The sequence below is a fragment of the Nematostella vectensis genome, chromosome 8, assembly GCF_932526225.1.
Source record: "Nematostella vectensis chromosome 8, jaNemVect1.1, whole genome shotgun sequence".
NCBI lineage: Eukaryota > Metazoa > Cnidaria > Anthozoa > Actiniaria > Edwardsiidae > Nematostella > Nematostella vectensis.
The window spans coordinates 7,045,404-7,066,740 of NC_064041.1; the positions used below are offsets into that span (position 1 = coordinate 7,045,404).

Sequence of the window (21,337 nt, forward strand, 5' to 3'; positions counted from 1 at the left end):
GATGACAAAGATCCAACGATACATCGTCAAAAACTCTCGCCTATTTCGCAAAGAGCATCACAACATACGAACGGCCCCACTGAATTAAATAAGCAGGTGTTATGCATATACATAGAGGTTCACAATTACCGTTGTTGTTCAAGCGTCTTGCGAGGGCGTATTTTTATTGGCGGTATCAAAACATATACACATATCCGTGAAATGAAGTACAAACTATTAGAATGCTTTGATAGCAGGTGTTTTTGCTTCCTCACTTAAATAATAGTTTGATGAATGTGGCAGACCGCTTTTGAAATTTTCATACAGTTTATAGATATATGCATCAAATGTACGGTCCAGAGCAGCGTTTTGGATAGGAAAAGAGGAGCTGGGTAAAAATACCAAACAACGGCTTCAAGCCGTTAACTTTGGTGATAATTTGAAGGACTGGGTCGAGCAATCATCTGAGGGTTTTCATTACTCGTGAAACAAAGCGAGATGGTCAAAGCAATCAGTCAGAAAAACACAAAAGATAACAAGTTATTAGAGCGCAATAAGTGTAATACGCTGAGTAAGTTCACGGGTTGATGGAAATCCCCCTGATGGGTATAATCAGCAACTTAGACTCGCATAACTGGATAAGACAGACATAACAATTCAATACAGTAAAATTTGCATCGGCGACAATACCCTCCCCCTTTGATCACGGCCTGTAGGGCAACCTGCTCGAGGATCCAGCGTACTGGACGCAAAGTACGCTGGATCCTCGAGCATAGTAGGGCTTCAACACGAGTCAGTGTGTAAAGTGAGGTGGGGGGACTCTACCAATGTCAAGACTCTTCAAAAGGGTTCAAGGTCGCCACAGTTCGGAATTTAAGTGTTTTTATAGTTCCCTAGTCCCTTCTTATCTCCGCATCCCGTTATTTCCGTCAACCTTTAAACTGAAACAAGGGAGTAACTGTGACAACGATAATTATGTCACCAGTTTACTTTTGGTCGATTACATTACAATCTCCGATGGTTTTTAGCGAAAAACGCGAAAAATATATTTACTTTCTTTGAGAATGTGACTGTTAATTCAGAGCGGGTGGCTTGTTAAACAGCGCGGATTCTTATAGATTATTTGGTCTCTTATCAGTTGAGTTTTCCGGCGACCATCTGGAAGCAAACTGGTGTGAATGCCACTTTTTAAAAAAGGTCATGGTAAAAAAAAAATACTTCTGTACTTCCGGCGGGACTCTGTACAGATATAAAGGAATAAACTTGAACTCAGAAAAGCAGAATGTGACGTGTGGCAAGGCTCCTTGTAGATGGCGTGGGGTATGGGGGGTGGGGGTACGTCGTCGTGAATACAAAAAAAGTTTCTTTACATTCGTTTTATCCGAAAATGGTTTTGGGTAATGTACTTTGGTCCTGAAAAGGTCCTCTCTTGTATGAAAGAGTTTTGTTTACGGCTTGAATTAGTGATAATGAGGGCTATTGTTAAGAGGAGGAGCAAACGTTGCCCTTGACACACCCAGCTTTTTGGGGAGACATATAACAAGGATGCGGCCCAATTGTCACCTAACTGCAAAATCAATTCTTTATTGTCTTAGAAAAATTATACCGGACACCAATGCACTTATAATCTGAGACTTCTCTGCTGTTTTAGGCGCTCGTATCTGCGCTTCGCCTCGAGACGATGTAGCTGATTCTGCTCGATCTCGTCATGTGAAGGGTGCCATAGCTGGGACAGGATGCGTTCCATGTTAGCGGTGTAGACGGTGTGTGAAGGCACCACCCTACGGTGAACCTGAAGAGGCGATGGATCAGTACCTAATTTCTCCGTAAACACATCTATGTTATAGCCGAATTCGCGACCTCGGCGAAAGCAAAAGCCTTGTCTCGTGTGAATAGCGTGTAGTCAATCAACCGCCTGTTTTTACGCGTCAGTAATCATTTGACTGCACGCAACAAGGAACTGATTGCTTGGCGCTATTCTAGGACGAAATGGATTTGAATTATCGGCGGTACAACAGAGAATTCGGCTATAACACAGAGATTTGAGGTTGAGAATGTTAATATCAACAATAGACACAGTGCCGTGCGTTCATATAGCGACCTCATTTCAATATTTCAGTATACCAATATTAGACACAATGACTTGATGAGGAGAATTAATGTGGTGACCTAATTTATCTGTACTATATATTATTATATTTCATACACACAGCGATTTGATGTTTAAAACTTATATGGTGGTACTGTAATTATGAGAAACGCGCTAGCTTAGCATTCAAGAATCACACTTGGATTGACACTCTTTACGAGCTCCCTATTAGGAGGTATATCTTTCTCTTAACAACAACAACAACAACATCAATAACAGTAATAATCATAATCAAAGTTTATGTGTATTGAAGCATTTTTTCGCCAAGCTGGCTAGCTAGAAAAGTTCACCAATATTTCTCGCATTCTTATTGGCTTGCTTCATGACATCACCAAGGTGACCATGGTGGTGCACGTGGGCAGCACGACTTGCACTAAGAAGTCACGTGAACTTTTAAGTGGAAAGAAATGAAAACATGACTGCGCCCATCATCCCAAAGAACGACGAAAAATTTAAACATCTCAATGAAATTAAGACCTTTCTGACCAAAAAAACTCTGGCCAATTCGTAAGTTCTGAATAAGTTGCATTTTGTCATTTTTATTTTGCCATTAAAAGCTTGAGCCCGCATGACTTTGCCAAACAAAAAGTCATGTGATATCTTAGCGCAAGTCGAGTACTTCCTAATATGGGGTCGTAGACACAACGGTTTACCTGTAACGAGTCCCTGAGGTCGTAGAGTGAGATGGGCGCGCTCGGTTGACTGCAGTGGTCGCTTAGAGAGACGGCCAGGGCCGCGTCTGCCGCTGCCTGCACCAATGTTCGGCCGCCGCTGGTACTAGGGGAGCTACTGCTATTAGTAGTCACCGACCTGGTTGGAAATAAGTGGTAAAAAGATGAACGACGCTGTGTCTATTTTTGTCGTCCTTTAGCAAATTACAAAGTGAGAAAATATCCATTCCCATCGGCTGATTTGAATAGGTTTGCAACATTTTCGATTTAATTTGGTAAATAAAACAAAAATCGAATTCTTACATGGTTATTTTTCTAATAATAATAATTCGCCTTCTATCATTATTATTTTGAGTTTTTTTCTCTAATAATTTGCCTTCTAACATGAGTTGAAAAAAAATACAAAAAAATGGTAAATAAAGCATAATATTTTATTATTACATGGTTATTTTGAGTTTTTTTCTCTAAAAATTTGCCTTCTACTATTATTTGATAAAAATTACAAAAAAAAGCCTACTGTACCAAGACTGTACCAGGGAAAGGTTAAGAGGTAAAGCATTTAGAGTAGAGCCTAATAAATAAAGAATTAAATATAATAAATGAATAAAGAAAGAATGGAAGAGAATAGAAAAAAAAAGAAAGAAAATAAATACACTCATAAACACTGACCTCTCATAAGGTTTGTCTGTCGGAGGGGGCCATGTGAGATTGCTGTTTCTCAAGTGCATCTTGGGACATGCTGTTCCTGATGCGTAACGGAAGTGACCATCCCTTAGTCGGTATGGACTGCGACGAGCACAGCAAATGGTGAGGATGTCTTTAACAAGGTGCTAGAATAAGGAGCATAATGTAAAGTTATAAAATGCAGGTTATATGGCAGGCTACTGTTAACAACAGAGAGGAAGTCTGGAACCAGAACTCTCTCTCTCTGTCTCTCTCTGGGTTGTCAACGACGGGGGGGGGGTGGGGGGGGGGGGTGGTCTCCTCCCCATCCCCATACCCACAGTATTTGGACTGCAACTTATAAAGAAAAGTATCAAATATGGTAGGGGCACAAATATCCATTAAGATACTGTCTTCAGATTGAAATTTCAAAAGAAACACACATATCATTGTAGAAGCTCAAAATGAAATATACCCCTTCTTCAACCGTTCAACCTTTCAACACAAAATTTTATGGGAACCAAATTTCGACCGCCCCTCCCCCCCAAACCTACAATGTGTTTTTTTTATTAATTTCCTTTTAAGATTTTATGGATTAGTCCTATCACTTTTCAATCTTACTATACCTCTGTAGCACACTGGATTAGAGGGACGGTCTCGTCTGCAACATTGTCTAGGCCAGCGTCCCATGCACCAAGGAACAAACGGCCATGCAGGGTAGTGATGTCAGGTAGCATGAGATCATAGGAACAAAGCCCTATCTCACAATCCTCTGTTATATCTGAGAACACATTCAACAGAAGGTCATCATCCCATCATACAAGTAATATAACATCATAATAGCATAATATCATTTTATACTTTGTTGCTACATATTATTTGCTTAAGAATTCAAGGGATTTTCAGCCTTATTTGATTAAAAAAACATTTTTCATAATAAAATCAATATAAAATATATATGCATTATAACAAGATTATAACAGAAGCATTATATAGCACTAAGGCCAATATATGAAATCAAAATACCTAAGATAATACAGTAACACATTAAGCAACATTTAAAAGTCATCCTTTTTTTTAACTTACCCTAAAGGGTGTGGTGAGAGACCAAGGGTACATGGGAAAAAAAGATAATCAGTATTCCAGATTTGGGTAAAATACACTACTTCTATATTTATGCATGAAAGGGAACTGTACATAAAGTGATTCTAAGTAGAAATCTGGCTTTGCATTGAAGCCTTCAGAATGAACCAAAATCATATATAATTCTTATTTTTACAAGCAGAAATGTCATATCCCAATGCTTTAAATCTGACATTTCCCTGACTCCCCCTTTCCTCTGCAAAGAAATGTTGTAATTGCTCAAGTTGTTCAAAATTGTACCCTGCCAACCAGGAAGAAAGCTCTGATAGAAGGGTATCAACATTGCTGTGGATCAGGTAAAAATCGAAAACTACAGTATTAATCATGACCAGAATTGTTGCTTGATATTATAAGGTTCACTTGCCAGCTATTATGGAAAAGTACATCTCCTAATCATCATCAGAACTTACCTTAAGGTTCATCAATGGTGCGTCTCTCAGAGGGTCACATGGACTAAACCGTTGCTGCAATGACAATAAAAACATGGATAAAAGTAACACAACGACTGCACACTTTCTATTGTTTGCTTGAGCACTCCCCCCTTGGATACTACGACTCAATGTCAACTGAATATGCAATAACGAATGCGGGTGGTCAAATTGTCAACACAAGATTAATTTTCTATTTTCTGTGTTAAGAAATTGGAAATTACTTTTATAATTTCTTCCAGATACTGTAAGACATCAACTTAATAAAAACCATCTGGGAATTTAGAAATTTGAAGAACTACTTCCCACCCTTGACAAAATCAATCATAAAAGGATCCTGTTCACGGCATACAACATTGATAAAGAAGTAGGAAATGGATTAATTCAAACCTCAAAGTTAGCTTTCAGGGTCCTTCTCTGCTTCTTAACCTTGCCCCTCTTGATAAGCTGTGGTTTGTGTGGTGGCTTATGGGGGGTACGGGGATGTGAGGCTGAGTGACAAAAGAAGACAGAATTTAGATACAGTGCCAGCCTCACAAAAAAGGAAAAAGACAAGTCTCTATCTACATCTAATGTGACTAACCAAGAAATCATAAGTTAAAAGTATATGTATTACGATTAATTAGAACTGATAACAGGGGGAATCACAGCAAATTAACTTGAGCACAGGTCTTTTTTTTATATTTATTTAGTTGACCACCATAATTATGTGCACTCCCTCAATAAAATTTACTGTAACTCCAGGGCTGTTAAAATGTAATGAAGTAACCAGTGATTGCTAAAGTAGTCAGCTGGGATAGGATTGACAGGAATTAAAATAGCTATTCTGTATTCTTCATTTTAAACATCAGACATTATCAACTGTAAAATGGCCAGCAGAGCTCTGACAGTCGTCTACTACTTGTTATGACAGACTTTAAGGTCTTGGTAAAGGTAAACGACGTGTCCACGGAAAAAAAATATTGTCGCGCCGCAATTTTCACTACATGTACAAACTATATATCAAATAAGAATGAATTATCTCCAGCAAGTTTTATTTTTGAAATAGCTAATTCCGTGTTTAAGTTTTGAGGCCTCAATATCAAAAGTACAGAGTTTACTCTAGAGTGTAATGCACCTTCATGTTATTGCGCATGCACTTGCACGTAATTGCATCTCAATGACAAATAGATGATCTACCAAAGGGTGTGAGGACTTTTTGTTATTTGACACTGTCAACAAAATATCACAAATCAAAGTTACAACTCTCATTTCTGGTGAAATTTGGACACGAAAAGTGCTATAAAAGCGATCTACAGTCGAAAATCGAGAATTTCTCACACACTTTGTGACATGCCATAATTATCTATCAGATAACAAAAATTTGAAAGGGATATCTTAAAACCCATCGTGAGCTTACACCCGACAAGCTTGAGTTTTTGCCTTAAAATAATACGCTAGAAATGTCAAAGATTTGGGGTGAATTCACGGTCAACAGGTTAGGAAAACAACATAGGCCCATTTTAGCAGTCTTAGAATGCGATATACTGTATGGAAAAACAATTGCAAAAATAAAGTTTAAGAACTATTAATACAGGTTTTAAGAAAACCACAAAAACAAAGTGGTGTCAAATTTACCTTTACCAAGACCTTAACATAGTTTTCCAATTAGCAGTAAAAAAAACAACAAAGGGCTGTGGGGATCAACCCAGAAAGATATTATAATAATTGAGTTATATTTTTTTAGTACATTTTCTTTTGTATTGACTGTTTTCCTTTACATACCTGGAGTAGCTCCCAGAGCCTGGCACTTTGCTAGAATTGCCAGCAAAAAGGTGTTGTGGAAGTGAACTGAAACGAATAGGAAACAAGTTTTAACTATTAAAAAGAATTGAATGTAAAAGAAGGGACCTAAGTCAACCATTACATGACTCAGGTCTGACCTTGGAACATGTTAAATTGATGGAAACTGAAAGTGGGAGTTTGCAGAATATTCAAAACGAAAGTAACCATTGCAAGTCGCAAGCAAGTGGTCATGGACTTCCTGTTATCAAGACATTGCCTTGTTTGTGCATCAAAGTTACAAGCAACTGGGCATGAACTTACTGTTATCAGTACCAAGACATTGCCTTGTTCATGCATCAAAGTTACAAGCAACTGGGCATGAACTTACTGTTATCAGTACCAAGACATTGCCTTGCTTGTGCATCAAAGTTACAAGCAACTGGGCATGAACTTACTGTTATCAGCACCAAGACATTGCCTTGCTTGTGCATCAAAGTTACAAGCAACTGGGCATGAACTTACTGTTATCAGCACCAAGACATTGCCTTGCTTGTGCATCAAAGTTACAAGCAACTGGGCATGAACTTACTGTTATCAGTACCAAGACATTGCCTTGTTCGTGCATCAAAGTTACAAGCAACTGGGCATGAACTTACTGTTATCAGCACCAAGACATTGCCTTGCTTGTGCATCAAAGTTACAAGCAACTGGGCATGAACTTACTGTTATCAGCACCAAGACATTGCCTTGCTTGTGCATCAAAGTTACAAGCAACTGGGCATGAACTTACTGTTATCAGTACCAAGACATTGCCTTGTTCGTGCATCAAAGTTACAAGCAACTGGGCATGAACTTACTGTTATCAGTACCAAGACATTGCCTTGTTCGTGCATCAAAGTTACAAGCAACTGGGCATGAACTTACTGTTATCAGTACCAAGACATTGCCTTGTTCATGCATCAAAGTTACAAGCAACTGGGCATGAACTTACTGTTATCAGTACCAAGACATTGCCTTGCTTGTGCATCAAAGTTACAAGCAACTGGGCATGAACTTACTGTTATCAGTACCAAGACATTGCCTTGTTTGTGCAATCAAAGTTACAAGCAACTGGGCATGAACTTACTGTTATCAGTACCAAGACATTGCCTTGTTTGTGCATCAAAGTTACAAGCAACTGGGCATGAACTTACTGTTATCAGTACCAAGACATTGCCTTGTTCGTGCATCAAAGTTACAAGCAACTGGGCATGAACTTACTGTTATCAGTACCAAGACATTGCATTGCTTGTGCATCAAAGTTACAAGCAACTGGGCATGAACTTACTGTTATCAGTACCAAGACATTGCCTTGCTTGTGCATCAAAGTTACAAGCAACTGGGCATGAACTTACTGTTATCAGTACCAAGACATTGCCTTGTTTGTGCAATCAAAGTTACAAGCAACTGGGCATGAACTTACTGTTATCAGTACCAAGACATTGCCTTGCTTGTGCATCAAAGTTACAAGCAACTGGGCATGAACTTACTGTTATCAGTACCAAGACATTGCCTTGCTTGTGCATCAAAGTTACAAGCAACTGGGCATGAACTTACTGTTATCAGTACCAAGACATTGCATTGTTCGTGCATCAAAGTTACAAGCAACTGGGCATGAACTTACTGTTATCAGTACCAAGACATTGCATTGTTCGTGCATCAAAGTTACAAGCAACTGGGCATGAACTTACTGTTATCAAGACATTGCCTTGTTCGTGCATCAAAGTTACAAGCAACTGGGCATGAACTTACTGTTATCAGTACCAAGACATTGCCTTGTTCGTGCATCAAAGTTACAAGCAACTGGGCATGAACTTACTGTTATCAGCACCAAGACATTGCCTTGCTTGTGCATCAAAGTTACAAGCAACTGGGCATGAACTTACTGTTATCAGCACCAAGACATTGCCTTGCTTGTGCATCAAAGTTACAAGCAACTGGGCATGAACTTACTGTTATCAGTACCAAGACATTGCCTTGTTCGTGCATCAAAGTTACAAGCAACTGGGCATGAACTTACTGTTATCAGTACCAAGACATTGCCTTGTTCGTGCATCAAAGTTACAAGCAACTGGGCATGAACTTACTGTTATCAGTACCAAGACATTGCCTTGTTCGTGCATCAAAGTTACAAGCAACTGGGCATGAACTTACTGTTATCAGTACCAAGACATTGCCTTGCTTGTGCATCAAAGTTACAAGCAACTGGGCATGAACTTACTGTTATCAGTACCAAGACATTGCCTTGTTTGTGCATCAAAGTTACAAGCAACTGGGCATGAACTTACTGTTATCAGTACCAAGACATTGCCTTGTTCGTGCATCAAAGTTACAAGCAACTGGGCATGAACTTACTGTTATCAGTACCAAGACATTGCATTGCTTGTGCATCAAAGTTACAAGCAACTGGGCATGAACTTACTGTTATCAGTACCAAGACATTGCCTTGCTTGTGCATCAAAGTTACAAGCAACTGGGCATGAACTTACTGTTATCAGTACCAAGACATTGCCTTGTTTGTGCAATCAAAGTTACAAGCAACTGGGCATGAACTTACTGTTATCAGTACCAAGACATTGCCTTGCTTGTGCATCAAAGTTACAAGCAACTGGGCATGAACTTACTGTTATCAGTACCAAGACATTGCCTTGCTTGTGCATCAAAGTTACAAGCAACTGGGCATGAACTTACTGTTATCAGTACCAAGACATTGCATTGTTCGTGCATCAAAGTTACAAGCAACTGGGCATGAACTTACTGTTATCAGTACCAAGACATTGCATTGTTCGTGCATCAAAGTTACAAGCAACTGGGCATGAACTTACTGTTATCAAGACATTGCCTTGTTCGTGCATCAAAGTTACAAGCAACTGGGCATGAACTTACTGTTATCAGTACCAAGACATTGCCTTGTTTGTGCATCAAAGTTACAAGCAACTGGGCATGAACTTACTGTTATCAGTACCAAGACATTGCCTTGTTTGTGCAATCAAAGTTACAAGCAACTGGGCATGAACTTACTGTTATCAGTACCAAGACATTGCCTTGTTCGTGCAATCAAAGTTACAAGCAACTGGGCATGAACTTACTGTTATCAGTACCAAGACATTACCTTGTTCGTGCAATCAAAGTTACAAGCAACTGGGCATGAACTTACTGTTATCAGTACCAAGACATTGCCTTGTTCGTGCATCAAAGTTACAAGCAACTGGGCATGAACTTACTGTTATCAGTACCAAGACATTGCCTTGCTTGTGCATCAAAGTTACAAGCAACTGGTCATGAACTTACTGTTATCAAGACATTGCCTTGTTCGTGCAATCAAAGTTATAAGCAACTGGGCATGAACTTACTGTTATCAGTACCAAGACATTACCTTGTTTGTGCATCAAAGTTACAAGCAACTGGGCATGAACTTACTGTTATCAGTACCAAGACATTGCCTTGTTCGTGCATCAAAGTTACAAGCAACTGGTCATGAACTTACTGTTATCAGTATCAAGACATTGCCTTGTTCGTGCATCAAAGTTTCAAGCAACTGGTCATTAACTTACTGTTATCAAGACATTGCCTTGTTCGTGCATCAAAGTTACAAGCAACTGGGCATGAACTTACTGTTATCAGTACCAAGACATTGCCTTGCTTGTGCAATCAAAGTTACAAGCAACTGGGCATGAACTTACTGTTATCAGTACCAAGACATTGCCTTGCTTGTGCATCAAAGTTACAAGCAACTGGGCATGAACTTACTGTTATCAGTACCAAGACATTGCCTTGCTTGTGCATCAAAGTTACAAGCAACTGGGCATGAACTTACTGTTATCAAGACATTGCCTTGTTCGTGCATCAAAGTTACAAGCAACTGGGCATGAACTTACTGTTATCAGTACCAAGACATTGCCTTGTTCGTGCAATCAAAGTTACAAGCAACTGGGCATGAACTTACTGTTATCAGTACCAAGACATTGCCTTGCTTGTGCATCAAAGTTACAAGCAACTGGGCATGAACTTACTGTTATCAAGACATTGCCTTGTTTGTGCATCAAAGTTACAAGCAACTGGGCATGAACTTACTGTTATCAAGACATTGCCTTGTTTGTGCATCAAAGTTACAAGCAACTGGGCATGAACTTACTGTTATCAAGACATTGCCTTGTTCGTGCATCAAAGTTACAAGCAACTGGGCATGAACTTACTGTTATCAGTACCAAGACATTGCCTTGTTCGTGCAATCAAAGTTACAAGCAACTGGGCATGAACTTACTGTTATCAGTACCAAGACATTGCCTTGTTCGTGCATCAAAGTTACAAGCAACTGGGCATGAACTTACTGTTATCAAGACATTGCCTTGTTTGTGCATCAAAGTTACAAGCAACTGGGCATGAACTTACTGTTATCAAGACATTGCCTTGTTTGTGCATCAAAGTTACAAGCAACTGGGCATGGACTTACTGTTATCAGTACCAAGACATTGCCTTGTTCGTGCATCAAAGTTACAAGCAACTGGGCATGAACTTACTGTTATCAGTATCAAGACATTGCCTTGTTCGTGCATCAAAGTTACAAGCAACTGGGCATGAACTTACTGTTATCAGTACCAAGACATTGCCTTGTTCGTGCATCAAAGTTACAAGCAACTGGTCATGAACTTACTGTTATCAGTATCAAGACATTGCCTTGTTCGTGCATCAAAGTTACAAGCAACTGGGCATGAACTTACTGTTATCAGTACCAAGACATTGCCTTGCTTGTGCATCAAAGTTACAAGCAACTGGGCATGAACTTACTGTTATCAAGACATTGCCTTGTTCGTGCATCAAAGTTACAAGCAACTGGGCATGAACTTACTGTTATCAAGACATTGCCTTGCTTGTGCATCAAAGTTACAAGCAACTGGGCATGAACTTACTGTTATCAGTACCAAGACATTGCCTTGTTCGTGCATCAAAGTTACAAGCAACTGGGCATGAACTTACTGTTATCAGTACCAAGACATTGCCTTGCTTGTGCAATCAAAGTTACAAGCAACTGGGCATGAACTTACTGTTATCAGTACCAAGACATTGCCTTGTTTGTGCATCAAAGTTACAAGCAACTGGGCATGAACTTACTGTTATCAGTACCAAGACATTGCCTTGTTCGTGCAATCAAAGTTACAAGCAACTGGGCATGAACTTACTGTTATCAAGACATTGCCTTGTTCGTGCATCAAAGTTACAAGCAACTGGGCATGAACTTACTGTTATCAGTACCAAGACATTGCCTTGTTCGTGCATCAAAGTTACAAGCAACTGGGCATGAACTTACTGTTATCAGTACCAAGACATTGCCTTGCTTGTGCAATCAAAGTTACAAGCAACTGGGCATGAACTTACTGTTATCAGTACCAAGACATTGCCTTGTTTGTGCATCAAAGTTACAAGCAACTGGGCATGAACTTACTGTTATCAGTACCAAGACATTGCCTTGTTCGTGCAATCAAAGTTACAAGCAACTGGGCATGAACTTACTGTTATCAGTACCAAGACATTGCCTTGTTCGTGCATCAAAGTTACAAGCAACTGGGCATGAACTTACTGTTATCAAGACATTGCCTTGTTTGTGCATCAAAGTTACAAGCAACTGGGCATGAACTTACTGTTATCAGTACCAAGACATTGCATTGCTTGTGCATCAAAGTTACAAGCAACTGGGCATGAACTTACTGTTATCAGTACCAAGACATTGCCTTGTTCATGCATCAAAGTTACAAGCAACTGGGCATGAACTTACTGTTATCAGTACCAAGACATTGCCTTGTTTGTGCATCAAAGTTACAAGCAACTGGGCATGAACTTACTGTTATCAGTACCAAGACATTGCCTTGTTCATGCATCAAAGTTACAAGCAACTGGGCATGAACTTACTGTTATCAGTACCAAGACATTGCCTTGTTCGTGCAATCAAAGTTACAAGCAACTGGGCATGAACTTACTGTTATCAAGACATTGCCTTGCTTGTGCATCAAAGTTACAAGCAACTGGGCATGAACTTACTGTTGTCAGTACCAAGACATTGCCTTGCTTGTGCATCAAAGTTACAAGCAACTGGGCATGAACTTACTGTTATCAAGACATTGCCTTGCTTGTGCATCAAAGTTACAAGCAACTGGGCATGAACTTACTGTTATCAGTACCAAGACATTGCCTTGTTCGTGCATCAAAGTTACAAGCAACTGGGCATGAACTTACTGTTATCAAGACATTGCCTTGCTTGTGCATCAAAGTTACAAGCAACTGGGCATGAACTTACTGTTATCAGTACCAAGACATTGCCTTGTTCGTGCATCAAAGTTACAAGCAACTGGGCATGAACTTACTGTTATCAGTACCAAGACATTGCCTTGCTTGTGCAATCAAAGTTACAAGCAACTGGGCATGAACTTACTGTTATCAGTACCAAGACATTGCCTTGTTTGTGCATCAAAGTTACAAGCAACTGGGCATGAACTTACTGTTATCAGTACCAAGACATTGCCTTGTTCGTGCAATCAAAGTTACAAGCAACTGGGCATGAACTTACTGTTATCAGTACCAAGACATTGCCTTGCTTGTGCATCAAAGTTACAAGCAACTGGGCATGAACTTACTGTTATCAAGACATTGCCTTGTTCGTGCATCAAAGTTACAAGCAACTGGGCATGAACTTACTGTTATCAAGACATTGCCTTGCTTGTGCATCAAAGTTACAAGCAACTGGGCATGAACTTACTGTTATCAGTACCAAGACATTGCCTTGTTCGTGCATCAAAGTTACAAGCAACTGGGCATGAACTTACTGTTATCAGTACCAAGACATTGCCTTGCTTGTGCAATCAAAGTTACAAGCAACTGGGCATGAACTTACTGTTATCAGTACCAAGACATTGCCTTGTTTGTGCATCAAAGTTACAAGCAACTGGGCATGAACTTACTGTTATCAAGACATTGCCTTGCTTGTGCATCAAAGTTACAAGCAACTGGGCATGAACTTACTGTTATCAGTACCAAGACATTGCCTTGCTTGTGCAATCAAAGTTACAAGCAACTGGGCATGAACTTACTGTTATCAGTACCAAGACATTGCCTTGTTCGTGCAATCAAAGTTACAAGCAACTGGGCATGAACTTACTGTTATCAAGACATTGCCTTGCTTGTGCATCAAAGTTACAAGCAACTGGGCATGAACTTACTGTTATCAGTACCAAGACATTGCCTTGCTTGTGCATCAAAGTTACAAGCAACTGGGCATGAACTTACTGTTATCAAGACATTGCCTTGCTTGTGCATCAAAGTTACAAGCAACTGGGCATGAACTTACTGTTATCAGTACCAAGACATTGCCTTGTTCGTGCATCAAAGTTACAAGCAACTGGGCATGAACTTACTGTTATCAAGACATTGCCTTGCTTGTGCATCAAAGTTACAAGCAACTGGGCATGAACTTACTGTTATCAGTACCAAGACATTGCCTTGTTCGTGCATCAAAGTTACAAGCAACTGGGCATGAACTTACTGTTATCAGTACCAAGACATTGCCTTGCTTGTGCAATCAAAGTTACAAGCAACTGGGCATGAACTTACTGTTATCAGTACCAAGACATTGCCTTGTTTGTGCATCAAAGTTACAAGCAACTGGGCATGAACTTACTGTTATCAGTACCAAGACATTGCCTTGTTCGTGCAATCAAAGTTACAAGCAACTGGGCATGAACTTACTGTTATCAGTACCAAGACATTGCCTTGTTCGTGCATCAAAGTTACAAGCAACTGGGCATGAACTTACTGTTATCAAGACATTGCCTTGTTTGTGCATCAAAGTTACAAGCAACTGGGCATGAACTTACTGTTATCAAGACATTGCCTTGTTTGTGCATCAAAGTTACAAGCAACTGGGCATGAACTTACTGTTATCAAGACATTGCCTTGTTTGTGCATCAAAGTTACAAGCAACTGGGCATGGACTTACTGTTATCAGTACCAAGACATTGCCTTGTTTGTGCATCAAAGTTACAAGCAACTGGGCATGAACTTACTGTTATCAGTATCAAGACATTGCCTTGTTCGTGCATCAAAGTTACAAGCAACTGGGCATGAACTTACTGTTATCAGTACCAAGACATTGCCTTGTTCGTGCATCAAAGTTACAAGCAACTGGTCATGAACTTACTGTTATCAGTATCAAGACATTGCCTTGTTCGTGCATCAAAGTTACAAGCAACTGGGCATGAACTTACTGTTATCAGTACCAAGACATTGCCTTGCTTGTGCATCAAAGTTACAAGCAACTGGGCATGAACTTACTGTTATCAGTACCAAGACATTGCATTGCTTGTGCAATCAAAGTTACAAGCAACTGGGCATGAACTTACTGTTATCAGTATCAAGACATTGCCTTGTTCGTGCATCAAAGTTACAAGCAACTGGGCATGAACTTACTGTTATCAGTACCAAGACATTGCCTTGTTTGTGCATCAAAGTTACAAGCAACTGGGCATGAACTTACTGTTATCAGTACCAAGACATTGCCTTGTTTGTGCATCAAAGTTACAAGCAACTGGGCATGAACTTACTGTTATCAGTACCAAGACATTGCCTTGCTTGTGCATCAAAGTTACAAGCAACTGGGCATGAACTTACTGTTATCAGTACCAAGACATTGCCTTGTTCGTGCATCAAAGTTACAAGCAACTGGGCATGAACTTACTGTTATCAGTACCAAGACATTGCCTTGCTTGTGCATCAAAGTTACAAGCAACTGGGCATGAACTTACTGTTATCAGTACCAAGACATTGCCTTGCTTGTGCATCAAAGTCATCTTTGCCAATCTAGACAATCAAAGGTAATTCATAGGTTTTAAAAATCTTTTTGGTAAGTTAAAATAAACCAGATTCTGTTTCTGAATTAGCTTCATTCCTATTGACAATAGGCTATTCCAGCTACATACTGTATCGGCATGTGTGTACACTTCAAATGGAATCCTACATCAACTATCACCATGCAACATACGCTTTGTTTGGTGCAAGATTTAAAAGGAGCATGCTACATTCTGGTTTTTATTCTAATGTGCGCGCAAGATTATAGCTGAAATGGCCTATTACCACAATTAAAAATTAAAGCTGCCTGTACATGCAAGACGATAATGAATTGTGTGTTGCGATCAGGGTAAAATTCCTATAATAACCTAGATTTGTATCATAATCAACAATCATAAAAACTTTAGGGAATAATGATTGCTCCACTTAAAACTGAATAATTTTATTTCAAATGCAATTTGACACTATTTAATTAATGGAGTTTATACATTCATATATCAAACTAAATTGCCAGATAGTAAAAAAAAATAACTTAGCTATTCTGTTTCATCGATGATGTACACCATTATTTGATGTATTATTCTATTAGTAAAAGGATAAGTTTGTACTCCCAGAATAGCTATTGCTCTTTAACAAGTAAGTACAGTAACTTAAGTAAGTATCGTCAATTTTAGTAATCTACCAAGCTGTAAGAACCAAACAAACTGAGTAAATCACAGTACCCGTTGCTTCAAACACCTAAGGGGATAACCAGTCATTAAATCCGTCAATGAGGCTTGTTAGTGGTATAAAAATTGAGTAATAAATGCCTCAGGTCAAGAAATGACTAGATGTTTAATTTATCAAGCGAACAAAATCAGCCAGGACATACCTTTTGTTTATACCATAATTTCATGAGGTTCCAGTACCTGAAATTGATAAAGCATTTACTGTCTAGTACATAACACGTCGCTCTTTTATGACAGAGTCTAAATAATTTACGTACGTTTGTGAACTCTCTCCTAAGGCCTCCATTAATTGCCTTCGAGCGGACGTCAAATCGGTCGCCATCTTGAAATCTGTGCATTATCCCATAAGGCTTTGCGCTATTATGACAACTGCTGACCCAATGTACTGTAAGCACACAAAACGCGCGTTGCCAGTGGCCTCCCCTAAATACTAAATATAAGCGACTCCCCCGAATCACAATAAACGACTCGCCTTAGAGAAAAAAAATATAAATAAGCGTCCCCCCGAGTAAGCGTCTAAATTTGTCCCTCAAATGAAGAGGGGGACGCTCACGTCCCGCTCAATAAGCCGCTTTCTGGCCCCGGTCACTCAAACTAGCAGGGTTGCATTTAGTGCTTCTTGATTGGTTATTGCCTTGCGGACAGGTGACGTGATTGGAAACCATTTCAGTGCTGGCTATTGAAAGCACTTCACGAATTTAAAATAGCGAAGGCCAGAAGGCCATTTAGGTGATGGAAACTTTCGGAACAGTTCGAATAATATTGAAATCTAAAGTAACCAAAGCAGTATTACTATTAAAGTTGTCTTGAACTTAGGAAAGTAGCGCAAACGTTAAAAAATAGTTTTTATCTAGGCATAAAACAGGTTTTGTAATAAGAACCTCTACTGCCCGGAAATGAAGCTCGCGTTATATACATAATGGTCCATGGTTCTCCTTGGAAAATGCCAAATATACGTAAATAATTTAAAAGGATAAATTTTTGTTGTAGAGAAAAGGGCATATAAAAGACATAATTGCAGTTAAACAGAAAAGATACTTTAGAAACACATGAGTCTCGTGTTTGTGTTTGTATACACTTTCACCAGTTATACTGCTGCGGGTCCCCTGTGGTATTGTTTGTTATCACTGTCACTGAGGGTGGTCACTGACGAGGGTTATTTGCATCCGTCCCCTGTGGTTTTTTCCGTCCCGGCGATTCAGGTTATTCAGGCGTGTTCACAGGATTGGAAAAGGGAGGGCAGTCTTAGGTATCATATGGAAAAAGCATAGTATTTGAAGATTCCTTAATAAGAAATTACTCACTTTTTGGCCACCAAGGGGGTGCGCGCGCACCCTGCGCACCCCCCTGTGTACGCGCCTGTTATTGTAATGTAACTAAAAGAGACGAAACTTCGGTTTAGTTTCCTTACCCGAGACTAACATCAGCCAGCATCAATGGCACCAACCCGCTCTCTTAACCGCCAGTAGAAAAAAAATGCATTCGCTGAGGAAGGATGCGCAGTAATAAGCATCATATGGAGATAGCATAGTATCCAGAAATGGCCCACTTTTTGGCCACCAAGGGGGGGGGGGGGGATGCGCGCACCCCATGCACTCCCCTGTGTAGTCTTTAAAGCCCCGGTGTACAAGCAACGGCAGAAATTGTATGGACCAGTGGTGTTAGCCAGGGGGGTACCCCCCCCCTTTTAGAAGCTAAAAATACAGTAAATGTATGAGACATAATCTAAAAAAAAGAAGAAAATGTATTGAAAGGGCCTTTTGGGCCCCCTCCTATTAAAAATCCTGGCTACGCCTCTGCTGGCTGTTTACGACCGCAATGACGATAGCGCTGTTACACGGAGCTCAAAAGCTAGTGAAGTAGACTCCTTGTAGAATTGGAGGGAGATTGTCCCTGTCCCTATGACGACCTTCTTGAAGCTCGTTATTTTCCGGGGGCGTCTGGCTTACACTCAAGTGTACAATCGTTTTAAGTATTTCGCGTAGCTCTTGTGTGAAAGACGTAGATAGCCGGGTTGATAGCCCCATTAGTGTTAATATGGCGTACTGGACAATAGACTCGGTCTCAAAACCCATCTTAGGCTTAAATGTGGAGTTAATGATCGTGTTGAGAATCCACAATGCGTATGGAGTAATAAAAGCGATAAGAATATCTAGAAACCTGTGAGGCGGAGTTTGTCCGCAGAATTGCAGTTTGTAATCAAGGAACTGTGTCGCTTTTTAAAATATCAAAACGAAAGACTGAAAAGACCAAAATAGCACTTGGAATTGTACCAGTCTCAAACATGCAGGATACTTTCATGACGCAATAACTCCCTCATAGGTGCAATTCTCCGAAAGCATTCCGGCGAGGCAACGATAGAATCACGGTAGCGCCCGACAGGCCGTCGTTAACGAAACGATTTTAAAACGTAAAAGGGACTAAGCTCCATTTCCAAGATGACTGCTAGCAAAATCATAGTAAACACGAATTTCTAAGTTTACGTGGAAATTCTCGACTAACAAAGCTCTAGAGCAATAAAAAAGCGAAAGAATGATTGAAGCGGACTCCCAAATATGGTATGTAATGCCTAATAAGGAGATGGCCGAGCGAGCTAGAAAGGGACAGTTTTTAAAACAAGATTGACTGATATGCATGTGCATTTTTCAATCTGCTTCCATTCGCTTTATCTGAGATGACTTTACCGAAATATAAACCTCGATGAGGTCCGTGACTATAGTTCCGTCGAAAAAAAAATGTAGCCCTTTTTGCCACTAAATCTCTGTTGCTTTCTTTATTATTTTGAAATTTATCTGATAGTCTTAAAATGATCATATGATATAATTTTGTGATGTGGTGGGCGATCAAGGCAATACGTCTTTGCATTTTCAAGATAATGTAAAGGACTTCTCTGAAAATCCCTGACAAGTTTTGATTTTCGAAGTTCGCGCGGCATTTTCTTAACCTCGTCCTCCAAACACAACGACCATTCAACATCTGAAAAGCGTTTCTGGTGGGGGTAGGGGCGGTGGCCGGGGTTATTTGCAAATATAGGAAGGTAAACAACCACTTGTCCACGAAATTTCAACTCTGCAGCCACCACGAAACAGGCTCCTGCGTTCCACCATGAATGTTTGTCGTATTTTGTTTCGTACGGTAATACGTGCTTGGCAGCATCCTTATGAATCGCCACAAAACATGCGTCGTAATCGACTGCAGGATAGTAGAGCTTCTTTACTTTCCCCCGCCCGCAAATACGGTCATGCTTTCCATTTGTCCATTCAGCATTTTTATTAAAGTAAGTTGGCACCGCTATAGCAGGTTCATAACGTAACAGAAACATTTCGAATACCCGCATAGGTACTGAAGATTTCATTTCTTTAGAAGCATGGGTGGTAAAAGTAAGAAAAATATCGTCATCTGTGTATATGTAATACAGATAAAATTTGTTTCGCTTGCTAGCCGCCCAGTATAAGTGGTTCCGTCCCCTTGCCCATGTATTGTTGACACCAAGGATGTATTCCACGTGTTGATAATGTTGATGCTTCTTGCAGATACTACGATAGCTTAACACGATGACTTCGCAAGCACATTGCTTGGGGTCTCCAAGGCGTTTAGTACTCAGGAGAGTTTCCGATATACAGGTTTCAGTCTGAACGAGATAAATAAATGGCGTCAAGGATTTGTTGTTTGCATCTTCTCCGATGTGTTCTCGCCACATCCCGGCTTGTTCGTCTTTGTGCAGAGGCTCTGACGCCTTATTTCTAACACCATAGCGAAGCTCCGACCATTTTTTACCCACTGGCTTATCTTTTAGGTAAATACTTGAAGAATATAATATGTAAATAGTTAAAATTGCCAGTAGCATAACAATAAAGCCGGCAAGGCGCCATCTCGGACTGATGTCATCATCTGACATGTTGTGCTACAATCTTCTTACTTACATAGGGCACGCGTTTGCTGTTTCATCTTTGGCTTAAAAATATTGTTTTGTGATCGCGTTAGAAGCATTTCCTTGTCTGGATATTTGGGTAGAGTTAGTGTAGATTGTAAAGATCCTGCGGTACCGGGCAATAGCGCGTGCAATGATTATGAGTCTATTTATAATGTGCATAATTTATTGAGTATCATTATACTCAATAAAGTATGGAAAAATTATGCAATTCGAAATTTAATGGATATACTATATAGTGTACGACAATGCAGATTGCCTTTAAATGTATGGATTTTATGAGTATTTATAAGTATGGATTTTATAACCATGAATTGGTGTTCGCGTAAGCACAGCGACGAGGGATTAAAAATGGGACCGCAAAGCACTGTTGGGAAGCTAGGATACCGCTGACTGGGGCAGCACCGTTTGACTTAGACGGGCTGTCTAAGTAAGGTGTTTTTTTTTTGGTCTGTTATTTTTTTTTTTTTCGTAAATTCAGCTCAAAATATAGCCAGGAGTCAATGTGTTAATGTTATTGCTGCTGCTCTGTGCTGGCCCTCGGGCAAACAATTAAAGGTTGAAACATCAGCCTCGCCTTCGTCTTCCGGCTATTAGTCCTCTAACAAGTGTTTTTCCTGGAAGGCCCCACACATATTTTGATACTTGATCTTGAACATTATTTTAGAAATTGTTAATATGAATTTTAGGAATCAAGGGTAACGCATTTGCTCATAAAAATCCCCGATTGTATCCACTTGTCTTGCTATCGCCGCAAGAGTGCGATAAATGAATAGCTTCTCTTATCCAAACATTATGTAATGACCGCTGACAAATCGACATTTTCTATTCCACTCTTCCTTTGAGCACATAAAAAACGGCCAAGATAATTATAAGTCAAACAAAGTCAAAACGTCTATACATTTTCTAAATATGTATGAACAAATTGAAACCAGCGCAATAAATCGCCAAAGGTCACCTAGCCTGATTTATCGAACGGCACGTGATCGTCCGTTTCACTTCCTCTC

At 39.8% G+C, this 21,337-nt stretch overlaps 2 protein-coding genes across 2 annotated transcripts; both read right to left on the bottom strand.

The window, feature by feature from the left end:
• Positions 1 to 1,535: 1,535 nt before the first annotated feature.
• Positions 1,536 to 16,853, bottom strand: LOC5515258 (transcriptional adapter 1). Its single transcript, XM_032384875.2, has 10 exons — positions 16,657 to 16,853; positions 16,543 to 16,579; positions 15,629 to 15,683; positions 6,798 to 6,863; positions 5,424 to 5,524; positions 5,016 to 5,069; positions 4,089 to 4,244; positions 3,469 to 3,629; positions 2,782 to 2,938; positions 1,536 to 1,771 (listed from the first exon to the last, which is right to left on the bottom strand). The coding sequence occupies exons 1-10, from the start codon at positions 16,719 to 16,721 to the stop codon at positions 1,601 to 1,603; spliced, it is 1,023 nt and encodes a 340-aa protein (XP_032240766.1). The 5' UTR covers positions 16,722 to 16,853; the 3' UTR covers positions 1,536 to 1,600.
• A 2,290-nt stretch (positions 16,854 to 19,143) lies between these two features.
• Positions 19,144 to 20,750, bottom strand: LOC116619754. The gene has a single exon (XM_032384874.2). It carries the CDS (start codon positions 20,295 to 20,297, stop codon positions 19,188 to 19,190), a length of 1,110 nt encoding a protein of 369 aa, XP_032240765.2. The 5' UTR covers positions 20,298 to 20,750; the 3' UTR covers positions 19,144 to 19,187.
• Positions 20,751 to 21,337: the final 587 nt, after the last annotated feature.

Excerpts from the sequence above, each read along its gene's own strand:
- LOC116619754 (XM_032384874.2), bottom strand. The coding sequence starts at position 20,297 with ATGTCAGATGATGACATCAGTCCGAGATGGCGCCTTGCCGGCTTTATT.
- LOC5515258 (XM_032384875.2), bottom strand. The coding sequence starts at position 16,721 with ATGGCGACCGATTTGACGTCCGCTCGAAGGCAATTAATGGAGGCCTTA. Across the intron at positions 6,864-15,628 it reads ATGTCTTGGTACTGATAACA|TTCACTTCCACAACACCTTT; the intron begins GTAAGTTCATGC and ends TATTCGTTTCAG. Across the intron at positions 2,939-3,468 it reads ACAGACAAACCTTATGAGAG|GTCGGTGACTACTAATAGCA; the intron begins GTCAGTGTTTAT and ends ATTTCCAACCAG.